General features: G+C 47.1%; 1 protein-coding gene across 8 annotated transcripts in view; it reads right to left on the bottom strand.

The window, feature by feature from the left end:
- Positions 1 to 16,612, bottom strand: part of CSNK1G2 (casein kinase 1 gamma 2) — a 151,679-nt gene that overhangs the window by 47,144 nt on the left and 87,923 nt on the right. For all 8 annotated transcript variants that reach the window (XM_085637563.1, XM_085637560.1, XM_085637567.1 and 5 more), the window contains exons 5-8: positions 11,425 to 11,573; positions 9,911 to 10,145; positions 2,859 to 2,944; positions 2,491 to 2,575 (exon numbers count right to left, since the gene is read on the bottom strand). In XM_085637563.1, coding sequence (XP_085493689.1) covers positions 2,491 to 2,575; positions 2,859 to 2,944; positions 9,911 to 10,145; positions 11,425 to 11,573 — 555 coding nt within the window. The remainder of the gene's footprint in view (positions 1 to 2,490; positions 2,576 to 2,858; positions 2,945 to 9,910; positions 10,146 to 11,424; positions 11,574 to 16,612) is intronic.

The following is a 16,612-nucleotide window of genomic DNA, read 5'->3' as shown; positions in this document are numbered from 1 at the left end:
CGCTGATTGGGAGTCCTTTTTGAAGGATCCGCTCAGCTGGCTGTCCTTGGTTGCTGTTGCCTCTGTCGAGTGTTTGGGCGTCAATGCTCCCTTTGAGGACTTGGCTTCACTTCTACGAGTGTCGCTCGGGGCTTTAGCTTCACCCTTTCGAGTATTGCACGAGTGTCTAGGGGTCGACTACTCCCTTATCTCCTCCGATGTCTTCTTATGGACCTCGACGACCGTGCAGTCCTCTGGTCCTCCGGGGATGTGGTCTTCCTCTCCACTGGAGCAGCCCAAGTCTCGCAGCAATGGAGGTGGCCCCTGCCCCTGCATGGTGTGGTTCGCCCTTCTCTGCCTCTCTCTTACTCTGTCTTAGGTGTGAACGCCGAGCACGCGTTGCAGTCCTCGCTGTTGTGGTCGAGCGGCAGGCAGAGGTTGCAGACTGGATGCTGGTCTTTCTGGGCGTATTTGTGGTGGCAATTGGTGCAAAACTTAAGGTGTGCTCAGGGAGCCCCTTGCGAGCACGTTCTCCGTTGAATGTCAAGTTCTCAGTCGAAACCTTCTCCCTCGTCGTCCCAGTTACCTGACCTGAAGTCTGGTGTAGCTGAAACTTTGATTTTCGTCAATTTTCTTCTCTTTGATTCCTCTCCAAAACTTTGGAACTCTTCGGTAACGATCCAGACCCAACGGCGGAAAAAAGAATCTGAGGATGGCGACCAAAGGTGGAAGCTTCCGGAGGAAGCACGTCGATGTCACAAAGGACACCAAATGGTGGTATGTCGACGCCCACCTGGGCCACGGGAACAAAAAAGAGAAAAAAAAAGACTACAATTCCAGACCCAACCCCTAGATGGCGGAATAATGCACAGCATAGTGAATCCAGAAAGATTCACGCTGCAAAAATATCTGAAACCACCGGACTGGACCCATAAGAGGTCCAACGGTGCAGCAAGACCTTGAGCGGACGACGAAAGATAGGAAGGCTAAGTCTGCACATTATTTTATAAATCAAAGAATGCTGAAACTAAAACAAAGTTGGGGATCCAGATAGAAGTGTCTGAAATGTGTAGAGTCCTGTCAAACTCATCTACAGAAAGCATGAGATAGGGTACAGTCACAAAATAATTAACACAATTTGTGAATCAGAACCCGGCCTTTATCAGAACAATTGCCACCTTTTCAGCATGGCACATGTAGATACACAGGGAAAAGATTTTTGAGGGGGGTGGGTGGGGGTGAACTAGTCAAGGGATGAAACAGAGACAAACCTCACCAGAGATGAAAATATTTATTTTTTGCATATGCCCGAACCATGGCATGGTGGGTTTGCAGAAAAATGCAGTACATAACATCAAACAAAACCGACACTAAAGACACAATAAGAGATATTCATAAAATAAAAGACCGTACTCAATTTTTTTTAAGTTATTCAATAACTAAACTAGAGACAAAGCAATGTTTGATCTACAAACTCCTCATTCAATAAAACCAAATGCATGGATCGAATACTTGTAAAGCAAAGGATTGCAACACACGAACTGGGTACTTAGGCAGGGTCTCTCGGCAACAAAGGACGCTGCAATCACAGAAAGATTAGCAAATAAAGAGGCGCTACCTCTTAGCAGGAGTGGAAGAGAAGAAACAGACTGGGGGCAACTATTCATACTGGATATTCTGCTCACATTTCGACCGCATCTGCTACTATTTTCACTTGACGTTTTAAGTTTTCAGCAGCTCTTGCTTTCCACCAGTGTTAATAACCGTCTGCCTCATCCTTTGCCAGGATATCTCTTTGCTTTACTAACATGGTCAACTGATTGACACCTCATTAGGACTTTTATTATTGACACCTCAGAATACAGACTTTTATTGGTTTCTTGCAGTATGTCAGAAATCGGATCTAAGCCCACACACCCAAAATACGGCACGGCATCATGTCGTTACAGTTTCCAAAATGGAACCAACCAACCAGACTAACAAGGTCACAATACGACAGTCCACGCTGAAAGGACACACAGCTACACAACCATTGAATTTGTAATTTGTCACCATAAAACTGGATCCTCACTTCTTGACTTGAAATGTTTCTGCTATAGTACGCATTACAACACACATCTATCCTACCTGATTTTCTGTTTATTCCTACAGTTAGGAAAAAGAGTGAGACCGTGGACTTGGTTACAATGATGTTCCCCTGGAAATACTCTGTAAACCAAAGCTGGCAGGAACCCGCATGAGAACATGTATACATACTTACTGTAGGAATCAATGTTTCGGACAATTTAAGCTGTGCAACATCTTACTTTAGATGAGCAAACGGTTCCCATTCCCAAACCAAAGCCTCAGTCTCAGTCTCGAAAGGAAATGTCTGAGTACGCGCAAGCGATTGACTTGAATAGTAATAAAAGTGAAAACAGAAGTTGAAGAATTGTCTTGAGAAAGTGGAGTAGAGATTTTAGAATAAAGGAAACAGTGGATATATTTTTTATGGTTATTGGTAAGTCTCACCTGGAAAATTTTCACATAGTACTTCGACCGGCGTGGACCTCTTTGTGTCGCCAATTTTCTGATACCTCTCCTTTAACGTGTCGGCCTGTACCAAGGAAACAGACACAAGGCGGCAGAAAGGTGTAATAATCAATTACGAAAAACCAAAGTTGAAATGAGTTGTGAAGTAATACATTCTTAAAAAAGGCTGGGATTTTAACTGAATTGGACCAAACAAAATAGGAAAGACGTAGATGAACTGTGTAAAAGTTGATCAAACTTTTCTAAGATCTGCTGATGAGGATTTAAGCAAACTTTAGTTTATATACCGGAATGCATTTATTCCATATACGAAGGTCGCCTTGACTTTCACCTTTGCCTTCTCTCACCTTTAATCCTTGCCACGGGAGGCTTCCTCGCAGAAAATACATGAACATGTGACCTAGGGCTTCCAGATCATCCCTGCGACTTTGTTCTAGGAAGTAAACAGAAAAGTCACAAAACTGCTACAGCTACAAAAGAAAACATTCAGATCACCGGTCTGTAGAAAAACTGAACCGCAATGAGGAGGTTTGGGAGAGGCTTGGGAGTCCAAGAAACCAAACTCCAGAAAGCCCTTCACTTGATCGTATCTGCCTACTCGACAGAACACACAAACACTTCAGTGAGACGCATCCATCAATTAATAATGGATGACTGATGTCCAACTGCTTGCCATTCGCAATGCACACTGTCATCTTTATTGCTGCACTTACTATCAACTACCTCAAAAAATACTGGAAAAAGCTCATCAGAAAGCAGATTTGACTACAGAGCACCAATGCCAGTCAAGGTAACTATAGCTGCATACTCCAGACAGAATCAAATGTCCTCTATTATTGGTAAGGAATATGCTACTTACCAGTATGCATCTGTTCTTGGCATGTAGAGCTGCAGAGTTGTACACTTAGCATAGATCGCCATCTGGTGTTGGGCCCGGATGTTTGCAGTTTGTTTTTGTTCTTTGGACAGTCTTTGGAAGTCACGAGTTCGGTGACTCCTCCTTCGGTCCGTACTGCGCATGGGCTTCGGCTCCATCCTCAGATTGTTTTTCGCCAACAGGGAAATGATGGAGCGTAGTAATAACAGTGAGAAACCCATGTGTGTTGTATCTAAATAAGATGGACTGGAACGGATACAGGTAGCCGGGGAGGCGGGTGGGCGTGTACAACTCTGCAGCTCTACATGCCAAGAACAGATGCATACTGGTAAGTAGCATATTCCGTTCGAGGCATATGAGCTGCAGATTGTACACTTAGCATAGATTATATAGCAGTACCCAACCCTAGCGGCGACCACCGGTATCCGTTGCAGTGGTTTGAAATGTGTCTTTAGTACAGCCTGGCCCACACTAGCTTGTTGCTTGGAATGCACGTCTACACAGTAATGTTTTGTGAAGGTGTGCGGTGTTGACCATGTGGCTGCTTTGCAGATGTCATCTAAGGGTATGTTCCCTAGAAAAGCCATAGAAGCCCCTAACTTTCTAGTAGAGTGGTCTTTAGGTGGAACAGATAATGTTCTCTTTGCCTTTTGATAGCAAATTTGTATGCACTTTACAATCCACCTAGCTATCCCTGATTTAGAGATGGGGTTCCCTTTATGTGGTGGAGAGAAGGAAACGAACAATTGTTTAGTCTTCCTGAAAGGTTGCGTTCTTTGTATGTAGTACAGCAAAGCCCTCTTAACATCAAGTGTGTGTAAAGCCCTTTCTGCAACAGATTGAGGTTGCGAGAAGAAGACAGGTAATTCCACCGATTGATTGAGATGGAAGGGGGAAATGACCTTGGGCAGAAACTTCGGATTTGTACGAAGTATGACCTTGCTGTGATGTATTTGTAGGAAGGGTTCCTGTATAGTGAACGCTTGTATTTCACCAACCCTTCTAAGGAAGTGATAGCTACGAGAAAAGCTGTTTTCCAGGTGAGGAACTGTAGCTCACATTTATGCATTGGTTCGAAGGGTGGACCCATTAGCCGTGTAAGAACTACATTTAGATTCCATACAGGGGAAGGTGGTGCCCTGGGAGGAATTACTCGTTTAAGGCCTTCCATAAAGGCTTTAATAGCGGGCACTCTGAACAGTGATAAATGCTGTCTGTTTTGTAGATAAGCAGCGATCGCTGCTAGGTGTAGGCGTATGGATGAATATGCCAGGTTACACCTGTGAAGATGGAGCAGATAGCATATGATGTGCTGTATGGATGCATCTAAAGGGTTGATTGTATTGTTACGGCACTAAATTACAAATCTTTTCCACTTTGCGGCATAGCATGCTCTAGTGGTAGGACGTCTGGCTTCCATGATGATGTTCATGCAATCAGGGGGAAGGTTAAGGTATCCAAATTCTAAGATTTCAGGAGCCAGATCGCAAGGTTGAGCTGAGCTGGGTCCGGGTGCCTGATTTCTCCATGGTTCTGGGTTAGGAGGCATGGGGACAGGTGCAGTTTTTGATGTGGTACCACCGATAGCTGTAGTAGTGTGGTGTACCACGGCTGCCTGGCCCATGTTGGGGCTACCAGAATGAGTGTGAGGGAGTGCTGCTGTAGCTTCCTTACCACTAATGGAATTAGCAGGAGAGGTGGAAAGGCGTATGCAAATCTGCCTGACCAGTTCATCCATATCGCATTGTCCTTGGACAATGGGTGTGGGTATCTGGCGGCGAAGCTTGGGCATTTTTTGTTTTCGTGGGTGGCGAAGAGGTCTATCTGAGGATGCCCCCACTGTTGGAAGAATGGGTGAAGAACTTGTGGATGCAGTTCCCATTCGCGTAGTTGTTGCGTTTGTCTGCTGAGCAGATCTGCCACGGTGTTTTGTACGCCTGGAACGAGCTGTGCCAGGAGAAAGATGTTTTGGGGAATTGCCTATCTCCATATGCTCTGGGCTAAGCGGGAGAGCTGGGGAGAGTGTGTCCCCCCCTGTTTTTGGATATAATACATTGCAGTCATGTTGTCTGTGCGAATGAGGACTGCTTTGCCCGAAATCTGTTTTTGAAAGGATTTTAGGGCTAGAAAGATCGCCAAGAGCTCCAGATGGTTGATGTGGAGCGATTTGTGCTGTGGCGTCCATAGACCTTGCATTGTGAGGTGTAAGATGTGCGCTCCCCAGCCGGAGAGCGATGCGTCCGCTGTTAGAATCACCTGAGGAACCGGGTCCAGGAACGGCCACCCTTTGGAAAGGTTTGTGGTGTTCCACCACTGCAGAGAGTGATGGGTGCGGCCGTCCACCAACACCAGATCCGTCAGCTGACCCTGGGCCTGGTTCCACTGTTGTGCTAGGCACTCTTGAAGTGGACGCATGTGGAGTCTTGCATGGGGCACTATGAAAATGCAGGACGCCATCATTCCTATGAGCTTCATAAACACTCTTGCTGGAAGAGAGTGTTGAGGAAGGAATGTTTTGCGCAAGGCTTGTATGCTTGCGATTCTGGCTGAATTTGGATAGGCAATACCTTTGGAGGTGTCTATAGTTGCCCCGAGATATTGCTTTCTGTGAGATGGTAAGAGGTGGGACTTTTGGTAGTTCACCGTGAAGCCTAGCCGGTGGAGTAGTTAAATGGTGCTGTTGGTATGTTGCACAGAGTGATTGTAGGACGCGGCTCTTATTAGCCAGTCGTCTAGATAAGGGAAGACGTGAATTTGTTGACGCCTGAGGTGTGCTGCTACAACTGCTAGGCATTTGGTAAACAACCGTGGTGCGGTGGTGACCCCGAAGGGGAGAACCGTGAATTGGTAATGCTGACCGTCCACCACGAACCTGAGGTACTTCCTGTGAGAAGGGTGTATTGGAATGTGAAAGTATGCGTCCTTGAGATCCAAGGTAGTGAGAAAGTCTCCCTGACAGAGGAGCGGGAGGACTTGTTGTAGGGTGACCATGTGGAAATGGTCTGAATGTATGTACGCATTTAGAGGCCGGAGGTCCAGAATGGGTCTCATGGTCCCGTCTTTCTTTGGTATAAGGAAATACAGGGAGTAGACCCCTAGATTTTGCTGATTGAGGGGGACCTGCTCTATAGCGTGTTTTTGGAGGAGGGAGAGCACCTCCTGTTTGAGCAGTGTGGAATGTTCTTGAGACATTGGACGGTGTCGTGGTGGGATATTGGGTGGGGTAGATGTTAGCTCGAGACAGTACCCTGACCGAATAATTTGGTTCACCCATTTGTCCGATGTTATGGATTCCCATGCGTGGATAAATTGTTGTAGTCTGCCCCCGACCGGAGTGGGATGGTCTGGGAGGAGGGAAGTCATTGTGCGGGCGGGGTTGCGGAACGGGTGGTGTTAGTTTTGCCCCTGCCCTTATTGTTGTTGCCTCTGTAACCACCCCTTTGGTTGCCCTTTGAAAAGGTATTTTGAGGAGGGGACTTGTAGGATGTAGAGGCGCTATCGGTGGAGAAGCCTCTGCCTGTGCTACGAAAGGATGAGCGTCGAAAGGAACGTTTAGGGGCCTGTGTTTGGAGTGCCCCCAAAGACTTTGCTGTGTCGGTGTCCTTTTTCATCTTTTCCAACGCTTCGTCCACCTTTGGCCCAAAGAGAGTTTGTTGGTCAAAAGGGTGATTTAGTATGGACGCCTGGACTTCAGGCTTGAACCCTGAGATCCTGAGCCAGGCATGACGACGAAGCAGGACACTGGTATTTATGGCTCTAGAAGCAGTGTCGGCTGCATCGAGGGCACACTTAATGGAGGTGTTTGTAATTAGTTTACCCTCCTGTATCAGGTCATGAGCCTTGCGCTTGTGTTTTTCGGGGAGGTGCTGCATAAGAGCCTCAAGTTCGTCGTAGTGTGCTCTGTCATAGCGCGCAAGTAGCGCTTGTGTATTTGCAATGCGCCACATGTTTGCAGCTTGGGAGGCGGTGCGTTTGCCAGACGCGTCAAAGTTTCGATTCATTGTCTGGCGGTGGGGCTTCTCCTGAGGACTGGGAGTTAGCCCGCTTTCTAGCTGTGGAGACAACTAGGAAATCTAAGGGAGCAGGGCCCTTAATGTATGCAGGGTCTGTGGGTGCCGCCTTGTACTTTTTTTCTATTCTAGGGTTCAGTACCCTGGCCCTGACAGGGTCTTTGAACACCTCTGCAGCATGCTTGGTGACACCTTTAAGCATGGGCAAAATAGACGTGGATTTGTCCTGAATGTCAAATGTGTACAGTAGGAAGTCGTCTTCCACTGGTTCGCTGTGCATGTCCACCCCATGGTAGTGTGCTGCTCTCTGCACTAAGTGGTGAAACCCTAAGGAGTCCTCTGGAGGAGACGGCCTGGATGGGTATAGGTCGTCCTGAGGCATATCAGGTATGTCAGGGTTGTGGTAATCTTCCCATGGGTCTGGGGTCCCCGGTGGAGTGGGGTCCATTGGGGCGTCCGCCGGGTCATAATCTGGATCCCCGTCATCCGGATCTGGGGATGGGGAGTGATGAGGTAAGGGTGGCGGAGACCTGGGAGGGGGAGGGGGTGGAGGAGGTGGAGGAGGCAGAGGAGGAGGTAGTGGGGAGGGCACTCTGAGGGGAGAAGTAGCAGAGTCCTTCCGCTTGGGTGGTGGAGGAGGAGCCGGAGTGTCAAGGCGTCTTTTCTTGATAATTAAAGTCAATAGCCCAGTCTTTGGATCTTTAAATAGAGTCTTTTGCAAAGGGTCTGGTGTAAACAGATCCAGTGGCGCCGAATCGTCCGCTGGCGCCGATGGTTTCGGAGCCGAGGGCTTCGATGGTTTCTGTGCTCCATGCTTTTTTGGAGCCTCCGGTTTTTTCGGCGTCGAAGGAGTTTTCGGCGCCGGAGCGTCGGTGCCGACAGATTTGTGTTTGTGTTTGGTCGGCACCGAGAGTCCAGGCTTCGGCACCGGTGGCTTCGGAGTCGAGCTGGGTATCACTTTCTTCGGTGCCGGATGGTGTTTTTCGGCACCAGGCGTCGGCTGGCTCGAGCCCGAGCTGCCGTGAGACTTCTGAGGCTTCGACACCGGGCCCGAAGGTGTGGTGATAGAAGCTGTGTGCTTGGTTTTGCCCAGGCCTGCAGGCGAGGGTGTAACCGGAGTCTCTTTGGTTTTGGGCGCGGGGGTGGGAGGGGGTACAGTACTCACGACCCGCTGCGCCGGTGTGATGTCCTCCACGTCGGAGTCGTCGGCCTCGGAAGCGCTGACGACGTCGTCCTCCTGCTCGGTGTGTAGTTGCCCCGAAGCTTCGGCGTCGTCTCCGAAGATGTCCGGTGGAGCCGCGGTCGAGGAGTGCGCCATGGTGCGTCGAGCTCTTCGATCCCGGATGGTCTTTTTAGATCGAAAAGACTTACAGGCGGGGCAGTCTCTAGCCTCGTGTTCTGGAGAGAGGCAAAGGTTACACACCTGATGGAGGTCGGTGTGGGGAAATTTAGACCCACATTTTGGGCACTTTTTGAACGGAGTCCTTTCCATCGGCCGGGACCGGAGTCGAGGAGGGCCCGAAGGCCAGTGCCGATGTACGGGATGGAGAAAAGTGCCGCTTCGAGAGATGAAGATTGGATGAAGAAAACTCGAAGAACGAGGATTTTCCGTCGAGGCTGGAACCGTAGAAGTTCGAAGCCGGAGCACGAAGTATCACATCCGAGCCCGATGGCGGAAAAAAACAATCTGAGGATGGAGCCGAAGCCCATGCGCAGTACGGACCGAAGGAGGAGTCACCGAACTCGTGACTTCCAAAGACTGTCCAAAGATCAAAAACAAACTGCAAACATCCGGGCCCAACACCAGATGGCGATCTATGCTAAGTGTACAATCTGCAGCTCATATGCCTCGAACACACTGTTTAGCTTTTTTAAACATCAAGTGGCCATAGAAAAAACTAAAATAAACTTACCGCTTCAAAATGCGCCTAATGTTTCAAGTGAATGAAATAATTTTTACAAAAATGTGGAATTGTAATAATCCATTGTCTGGTAGTTGAAGTGCTCTATTATCCTGTGTACAAAGTTGGCACTAGACAAATTACGTCAAATAATAAAAATAAAAGAACAGGTCTACCACTGCACTTCAGTCTTTCTACTGCTACCATCACTGCTATTCCACAACATAACCCAGCTATGTCCAAAAGACACAGAAAACATGAACTGAAAGCGAGCTAAGGAAGCAGCGGATGAGTTCAGGAGTACAAGATTATTGAAACTACTGTACTGGGGAGAGAAAAGTAGATGTGCGATGACACCAGTATTGGAAACGCATAATTATAGTATGCTTGCAGCATTGGCAGGATGTGGGCATGGGTTGCAGTCATAACTGGATGAAAGAGGCCAGCCTAGCTTCTGGGGGGGTGAAGACGCGGATGTAGACAATCTTGGAAAAAAATTGCGATGTAAGTGCCTCAATGGAATCGAAAGGCAGGAAGTTATCAATGTTGCTTGAAGAAGAGAAATCACAAGATGTTGTCAACATTGATGGGGAGAAATGTGGATTCTTTACCTTTCCCCAGGTGTGTGTTTATGCTCATGTAGCGCGCGGTGCCCGTCAGACTTTTGTGCTCTCTGTACGGGATGTGTTTTTTGGTCTCTGGGTCAATGTACTCTTTGGCCAGGCCAAAGTCGATGATGTGAATGTTGTTCTGCCGCTTGCTGCCGGGTCGGCCCACCAGGAAGTTTTCTGGCTTCACGTCCCGGTAGATTAGGCTTTTGGTGTGAACATATTCCATCCGCGTGACCTAAGGGAGCACACACAAGAGTTACAAGTGTACATCCTGCCAAAAACGTCAACACTGGGGTCCTATCTGCAACTTTCACACTCTCTGGGGTAAGTAAACTGTTAACGTACCATCAATTTAGTTTTTCTGGGTGGTGGAGAACTGGCATGGTTTCTTGCGCCTCATGGTTATTCCCCACATCCTAACAAATGGATATGGTAGACATTCTCTAGGCCAATAGGTTTCAACAAACAACTCCTAAGCAAGATGTTTAAATTGTGTTTTCCAGGTTTTTAGTCTGCCACACTTTCTCTCCACTTGCATAACACCTAACATCAGTACAACTCCTTGTGCATTACTACTGCTAGCATTTATTTCTAATATTTATTTTATTAATAAGAATACTACGAGAGCTAGAGCTCCTTGTACAACTGCATTTGTTTTGACTTGTTACCATTAGTGGCATCACCTCATCATTTGCAGTGTCACTACTTCTGGTGCAAGCGATATCATTGCTATTAAAACTGCTAGTATTCTATTACCACACTGCTGTTACTTTCAGTATTAATACTGCCTCCTCATCTAACTCTACCCCATTCTGGTGCTGCTATGATGATGCAGTATCAATTAGCAGTACATCTCTAATGTAACAGTATCTGTCATCTCTCATTAGCTATGCCTGTCCACTGAAGGCAGAGTGTTCTATTAGTACTAATACCTCAAACATCAGAACAGTACTAGCATTACTTATATCAGCTTCAGTAGTACTTGGAATTATGATACAACTGCTCTATAGAGAACATAGCACTATAAATATACACCAATTTTTTAAAAAAACTATATTTTATAAATGCACTCAGTTTGCCATGCAATGGTTTTTTTAGGGGGTATTTAAATAAAAATAAAAAGTAGTCTATGAATCAAGCCAGCTTTTTGCAAAGCTGTGGTTTCTGGCTCCAGTAGTGCTGGAACAACTATGTGACAAGATCACGTGTCAGAACCACTTCAAAGAGAAAACCAATTTAGCGTAGTTGATAACGGAGGTCGCTGGGCCACAATAGTGTCAACCCAGGTTACCAAAGGACTCCCATCCAAGAAAATCTTGAGAAACCTTGCCCAATACCACTCTAGTCTAGAAACAAAGACAACGGGGGCTGGTTTCAGGAGTCGAGGGTCCAGAGGGAGTAGGTTCCTCTGCTTCAGGGGTTAGCCAATCACTAGCACAAAATACCTGTGTGCCAGCGTTAGTTCATCAAACTTTTAGGCTATCCCACATTATGAGCTCACATAACTAACTTACCAACTGGATTGCTATCATGAGGACAGTTTTGAGCGTGAAGGTGCGGTCGCACAAGTCGAAGAGGTCTTCAAGGCTCGGACCCAGCAGCTCCAACACCATGGCATTGTACTTTCCACATGGGCCGAAGTAGTAAACCTGAGGGATCCCTTCTGTTGTGGAAAAGCAGACAGTGAACTAAGAATCAACTCACAGAGAGACAACTTCAAATCTGCCCGCCTGGATAGCTGTATTAAGTTAGTTGCGATATAACAGAAACAAATTCAAATTAAAAGATCCTGGTCTCGCTCAGGAGCAGTCTTGGCTACAAGAAAGATCGAAAACAAATATTTGTCTGAGCCAGACACGAATACAACACCATCATCAGGCTCGAAAATGTACTAGTGCCAAACACTAGGACACGTTAAAAAAGGATTACATACAAAAGAGAGGAATTTGGGTCTAATTTAAATTCCAAGGGGATTAAAGAAAACAGATATTTGGGTTGTTTAAGAGACTGATATGTGGAATGCAAGAGCTATGCCATAAGACAAAATAACTTAATGAATACGTTCCAAGTAATCTTTCTTGGATTGGAAGAACAAGTTACTTATCTTTCCGGTGGATACTCTAACCACAGATTCCACACCTTTAGTATACTGCCCAGGTGCCAGACTAGATCCGTAAGTTTTGACAGCAGGGGGCCCACACACTATGTGGTGTTGTGAGGCTCCACGTTGACTTTTATCACTTCCAGGGCATAATGAGCATATAGCCGCCTCCCATGCAAGCCAACATCAGTTTCTTGATTGACTGCCACACTCTTGGATGCGGAGCCCAAAACAATTGTTGGCGCCAGTATGCAGGGCTCTAATTTGGGAGATTGAGATGGCAAAATGAGGCCAATCCACAGAACGAATATGCTACTTACCAGTATGCATCTGTTCTTGGCAGGTAGGGCTGCTGACATTCATATCTGTGCATAGATCGCCGCCTAGTGTTGGGTCCGGATGATTGCACATTGTTGTCCTGGAAGAGTCTTTGAAGTATCACGAGATAGGTCGCTCCTCCCCTGGACTACAGTGCGCATGGGCATCCTCTCCATCCTCAGATTGTTTTTCGCCATTGTGGCAGTGATGGAGTAGATACAGAAAGTGATGACCATGCTATACAGTAAGTCTGAGTGCTGCAGCCGCCACAGGCGTCGGGGAGGAGGGTGGGAGATATGAATGTTAGCAGCCCTACATGCCAAGAACAGGTGCATACTGGTAAGTAGCATATTTGGTTCGAGGCATGTGGGCTGCTGAATTCATATCTGTGCATAGATTACATAGCAGTCCCTCCATTAGCGGCTGCTACCTGTGCCAGCTGCAGCAGTCTGAAAAAGGGTCTTGAGAACAGCCTGTCCTACAGCTGCCTGCTGTTTTGAATGTACATCTACACAGTAGTGTTTGGTAAATGTATGTATAGTGGACCATGTGGCTGCTCTACATATGTCCTCTAAAGGAATGTTCCCTGGGAAAGCCATGGACGCCCCTAACTTGCGTGTTGAGTGGGCTCTTGGAGGAATCGTTAATGTGCGTTTAGCTTTTTTATAGCAAATTTGAATACATGTAACGATCCATCTGGCTATCCCTGCTTTGGAAATGGCGTTGCCCTTGTGTTGTGGAGAAAAGGCAACGAACAATTGTTTTGTTTTCCTAAAATCCTTTGTTCTGTCTATATAGTACATGAGGGCCCTCTTTACATCTAGTGTATGGAGCATTCTCTCTGCAACATTTTCTGGATTTGGAAAGAAAACAGGCAGTTCAATAGTATGATTCATGTGGAACTGCGATATCACTTTAAGCATGAATGTGGGGTTGGTACGTAGTACGACCCTGTTTGCGGGAACCTGTATGAATGGCTCTTGAATGGTTAGTGCCTGGAGTTCACTAACTCTTCTCAACGAAGTGATTGCCACTAAGAAAGCTACTTTCCAGGTGAGGAATTGAATCTCACATGAATGTAGAGGTTCAAAAGGTGGACCCATCAATCTGGTGAGGACCACATTTAGGTTCCACACTGGTGCCGGTGGGTGTCTTGGAGGAATCACTCTTTTGAGTCCCTCTAAGAAGGCTTTGATGGCAGGCACTCTGAATAAAGAGAGGTGCTGCCTGTTCTGAAGATAGGCTGCTATTGCGGTTAGATGTATACGTATGGAGCTGTATGCCAGATTGCACCGGTATAAGTGTAACAGGTAACAGATGATGTTCTGAATGGATGCATCCAGCGGATTAATGTCATTGTTTTTACAGTAAATGACAAATCTTTTCCATTTAGCCGCATAGCAAGCTCTGGTCGTGGGTTTCCTGGCCTCCTTGATGATATTCATACATTCTGGAGGCAGGTTCAGGTAGCCAAACTCTAAGACTTCTCCCTTGTGGCGAATAGGTCTATCTCTGGATGACCCCACTGTTGGAAGTACGGTTGGAGTACTGACGGATGTAGCTCCCACTCGTGCATTTGGTGGCTGTGTCTGCTGAGCAGATCCGCCATCTGGTTGTCCTTGCCCGGGAGGTGTTCCGCCATGAGGAATATGTTCCTCTGAATGGCCCACTTCCACATGCTCTGAGCCAGATGAGACAACTGTGGAGAGTGTGTTCTTCCCTGTTTCTGTATGTAGTACATGGCAGTCATGTTGTCCGTCCGGATCAACACGACTTTGTTGCACAAGTGTACTTTGAATGCCTTCATTGCCAGGACGATTGCCATCAGTTCCAGAAGGTTGATGTGCATCTTCTTTTGCTTTGCTGTCCATAGTCCCCTGCACTGTGTAATTGAGTACATGAGCTCCCCATCCCCGGAGAGACGCGTCCGCTGTCAGTATTATTTGTGGAACAGGCTCTTGGAACGGTCAGCCCTTGCAAAGGTTGTGTGGATTCCACCAATGCAGAGAGTTGTATGCCCGACCGCTCACCAACACTAGGTCTTTCAACTGTCCTTGAGTCTGATTCCATTGACGTGCCAAGCACTCCTGAAGCGGGCGCATATGTAGTCTCGCGTGCGGGACTATGAAGATGCAGGAGGCCATCATGCCTATCAACTGCATGAACACTCGCGCCGGAAGGGAGTGTTGAGGACTGAACTTTGTTATCAGCAGTTGCATGCTGTTGATCCTCACTAGATTTGGCTGAGCAGTGGCTGCCAGAGTGTCTATGGTCGCGCCCAGGTACTGCCGTACGTGGGCGGGTTGAAGATGTGATTTTGGATAATTCAGTGAGAATCCCAGACTGTGAAGGTGAATGGTGTTGGATATGTGGCTGGCACACTGCTGGGCTGACTTTGCCTGAATAAGCCAGTCGTCCAGGTAAGGGAAGACGTGAATGTGCTGTCTCCGTACGTGTGCAGCCACTGTCGCTAGGCACTTGGTAAAGACCCTGGGCGCTGTTGTTACTCCGAAAGGGAGGACTTTGAACTGATAATGTTGATCCTGAATAGTGAACCTGAGATATTTTCTGTGTGATGGGTGCATGGGTATGTGGAAATACGCATCTTTCAAATCTAGTGTTGCTAGGAAGTCTCCCTGACTGAGTAACGGCAGAACCTGCTGGAGGGTGAGCATATGAAAATGCTCCGACAGAATGTATTGGTTGAGAGGTCTTAGGTCCAGTATAGGTCTCAAAGACCCGTCCTTTTTTGGGATTAAGAAGTACAGAGAGTACACCCCTGACCCACGTTGTTCTACAGGCACGAGCTCTATGGCTCCTTTCTGCAGCATACTTAGTACTTCCTGCTGCAATAATGTCAAGTGCTCTGCGGACATAGGACGGAGTCTTGGTGGTATGTTCGGTGGATTGGATGTTAATTCCAGACAATAACCGTACTGGACAATTTTTCTGACCCACCTGTCTGTGGTGATGGATCTCCAGACTGGCAGGAACTGTTGGAGTCTCCCCCCGACTGGTGTTATGTGGTCGGGGGCAGTGACAAGACGTCACTGTTTGTTATTGGCGGAGGACCTGGTGTTGTTGTTTCCTCGTCTTCTGCCTTTGGTGCTGGATCCACGATATCCACCCCTATTGGTCTTATTATAGGTACTCTGGGTACCTCCTTTATTGTACTGCTGCTGGGACCCCTGACCTCTTGCTGCTCCTCTATTCCCGGGGCGACGAAAGGAGCCACTCCGAAACTGCTGCGACTGTAGAGCCCCCATAGATTTTGCAGTTTCAGTGTCCTTTTTAATCTTTTCTAGTGTAGTATTAACCTCGGGGCCAAATAAAAAGTCTGGGTTGACTGGTTGATTCAAGATATTAGTTTGAATTTCAGGTTTGAAACCTGATATTCTCAACCATGCTTGCCTCCTTAACATCACACTAGTGTTGATTGCCCTAGCTGCAGTGTCAGCTGCATCTAGTGCGCATTTGATGGACGCATTTGTAATGAGTTTTCCCTCTCTGATGAGGAGCTCCGCTCCATCTTTGTAGTCATCAGGTAGGTGTTCTATCAGTGTTTCTAGGGTATCGTAGTGTGACCTGTCGTATCTGGCCAGGAGTGCCTGAGTGTTGCCAATGCGCCAGATGTTTGCTGCTTGTGCTGCTATCCTTTTTCCCGATGTTTCTAGCACTTTGGACTCCTTGTCTGGAGGAGTAGCATCACCAGTAGTTTGCGAGTTTAGCTCTTTTGCGAGCATTAGAAACTACCATCGAGTCCAACGGCAACTGACCCTTAATGTACATTGGGTCCCCTGGTGCTGGTTTGTATTTTTTTTCTATTCTTGGGTTCAATACCCGTGCTCTGGTTGTCTCCTTAAAGATGTCCTTAGCATGTTTAATAACCCCTTTTAGCATTGGTAGAGTCTTGACTGTTCTTTCTGATGTTGAGAACGTGTCCACCAAGAAATCCTCTTCCACAGAGTCAGAATGAAGTTCCACTCCGTGATTGGCCGCCGCTCTTTCAATGAGGGCGTTAAAAGCAGCAGTATCTTCAGTGGGAGATGTTTTTATATTATAAATATGAGTGTCAGGAGCATTTTGTGGGTCATTAGGGTCTCCCCATGCTTGATCCTGGTCTTGCTGTTGTTCATCAGGGTCAATATCCCCAGGATAAGTGGTATCCTCATTATAGCCCTCTCCTGCATCCGCCTCCGAGTGTGCGGGAGAAAAGGATGGTGGTTCCTGATGATATGTTTGGTAAGGTTCCACAAGCACTGGTGTCGAACCTGACGCTATTT

The sequence above is a fragment of the Triturus cristatus genome, chromosome 12 (genome assembly GCF_964204655.1).
Source record: "Triturus cristatus chromosome 12, aTriCri1.1, whole genome shotgun sequence".
In the NCBI taxonomy this organism is placed as follows: Eukaryota; Metazoa; Chordata; class Amphibia; order Caudata; family Salamandridae; genus Triturus; species Triturus cristatus.
This window is presented reverse-complemented; position numbering and strand designations above follow the sequence as displayed.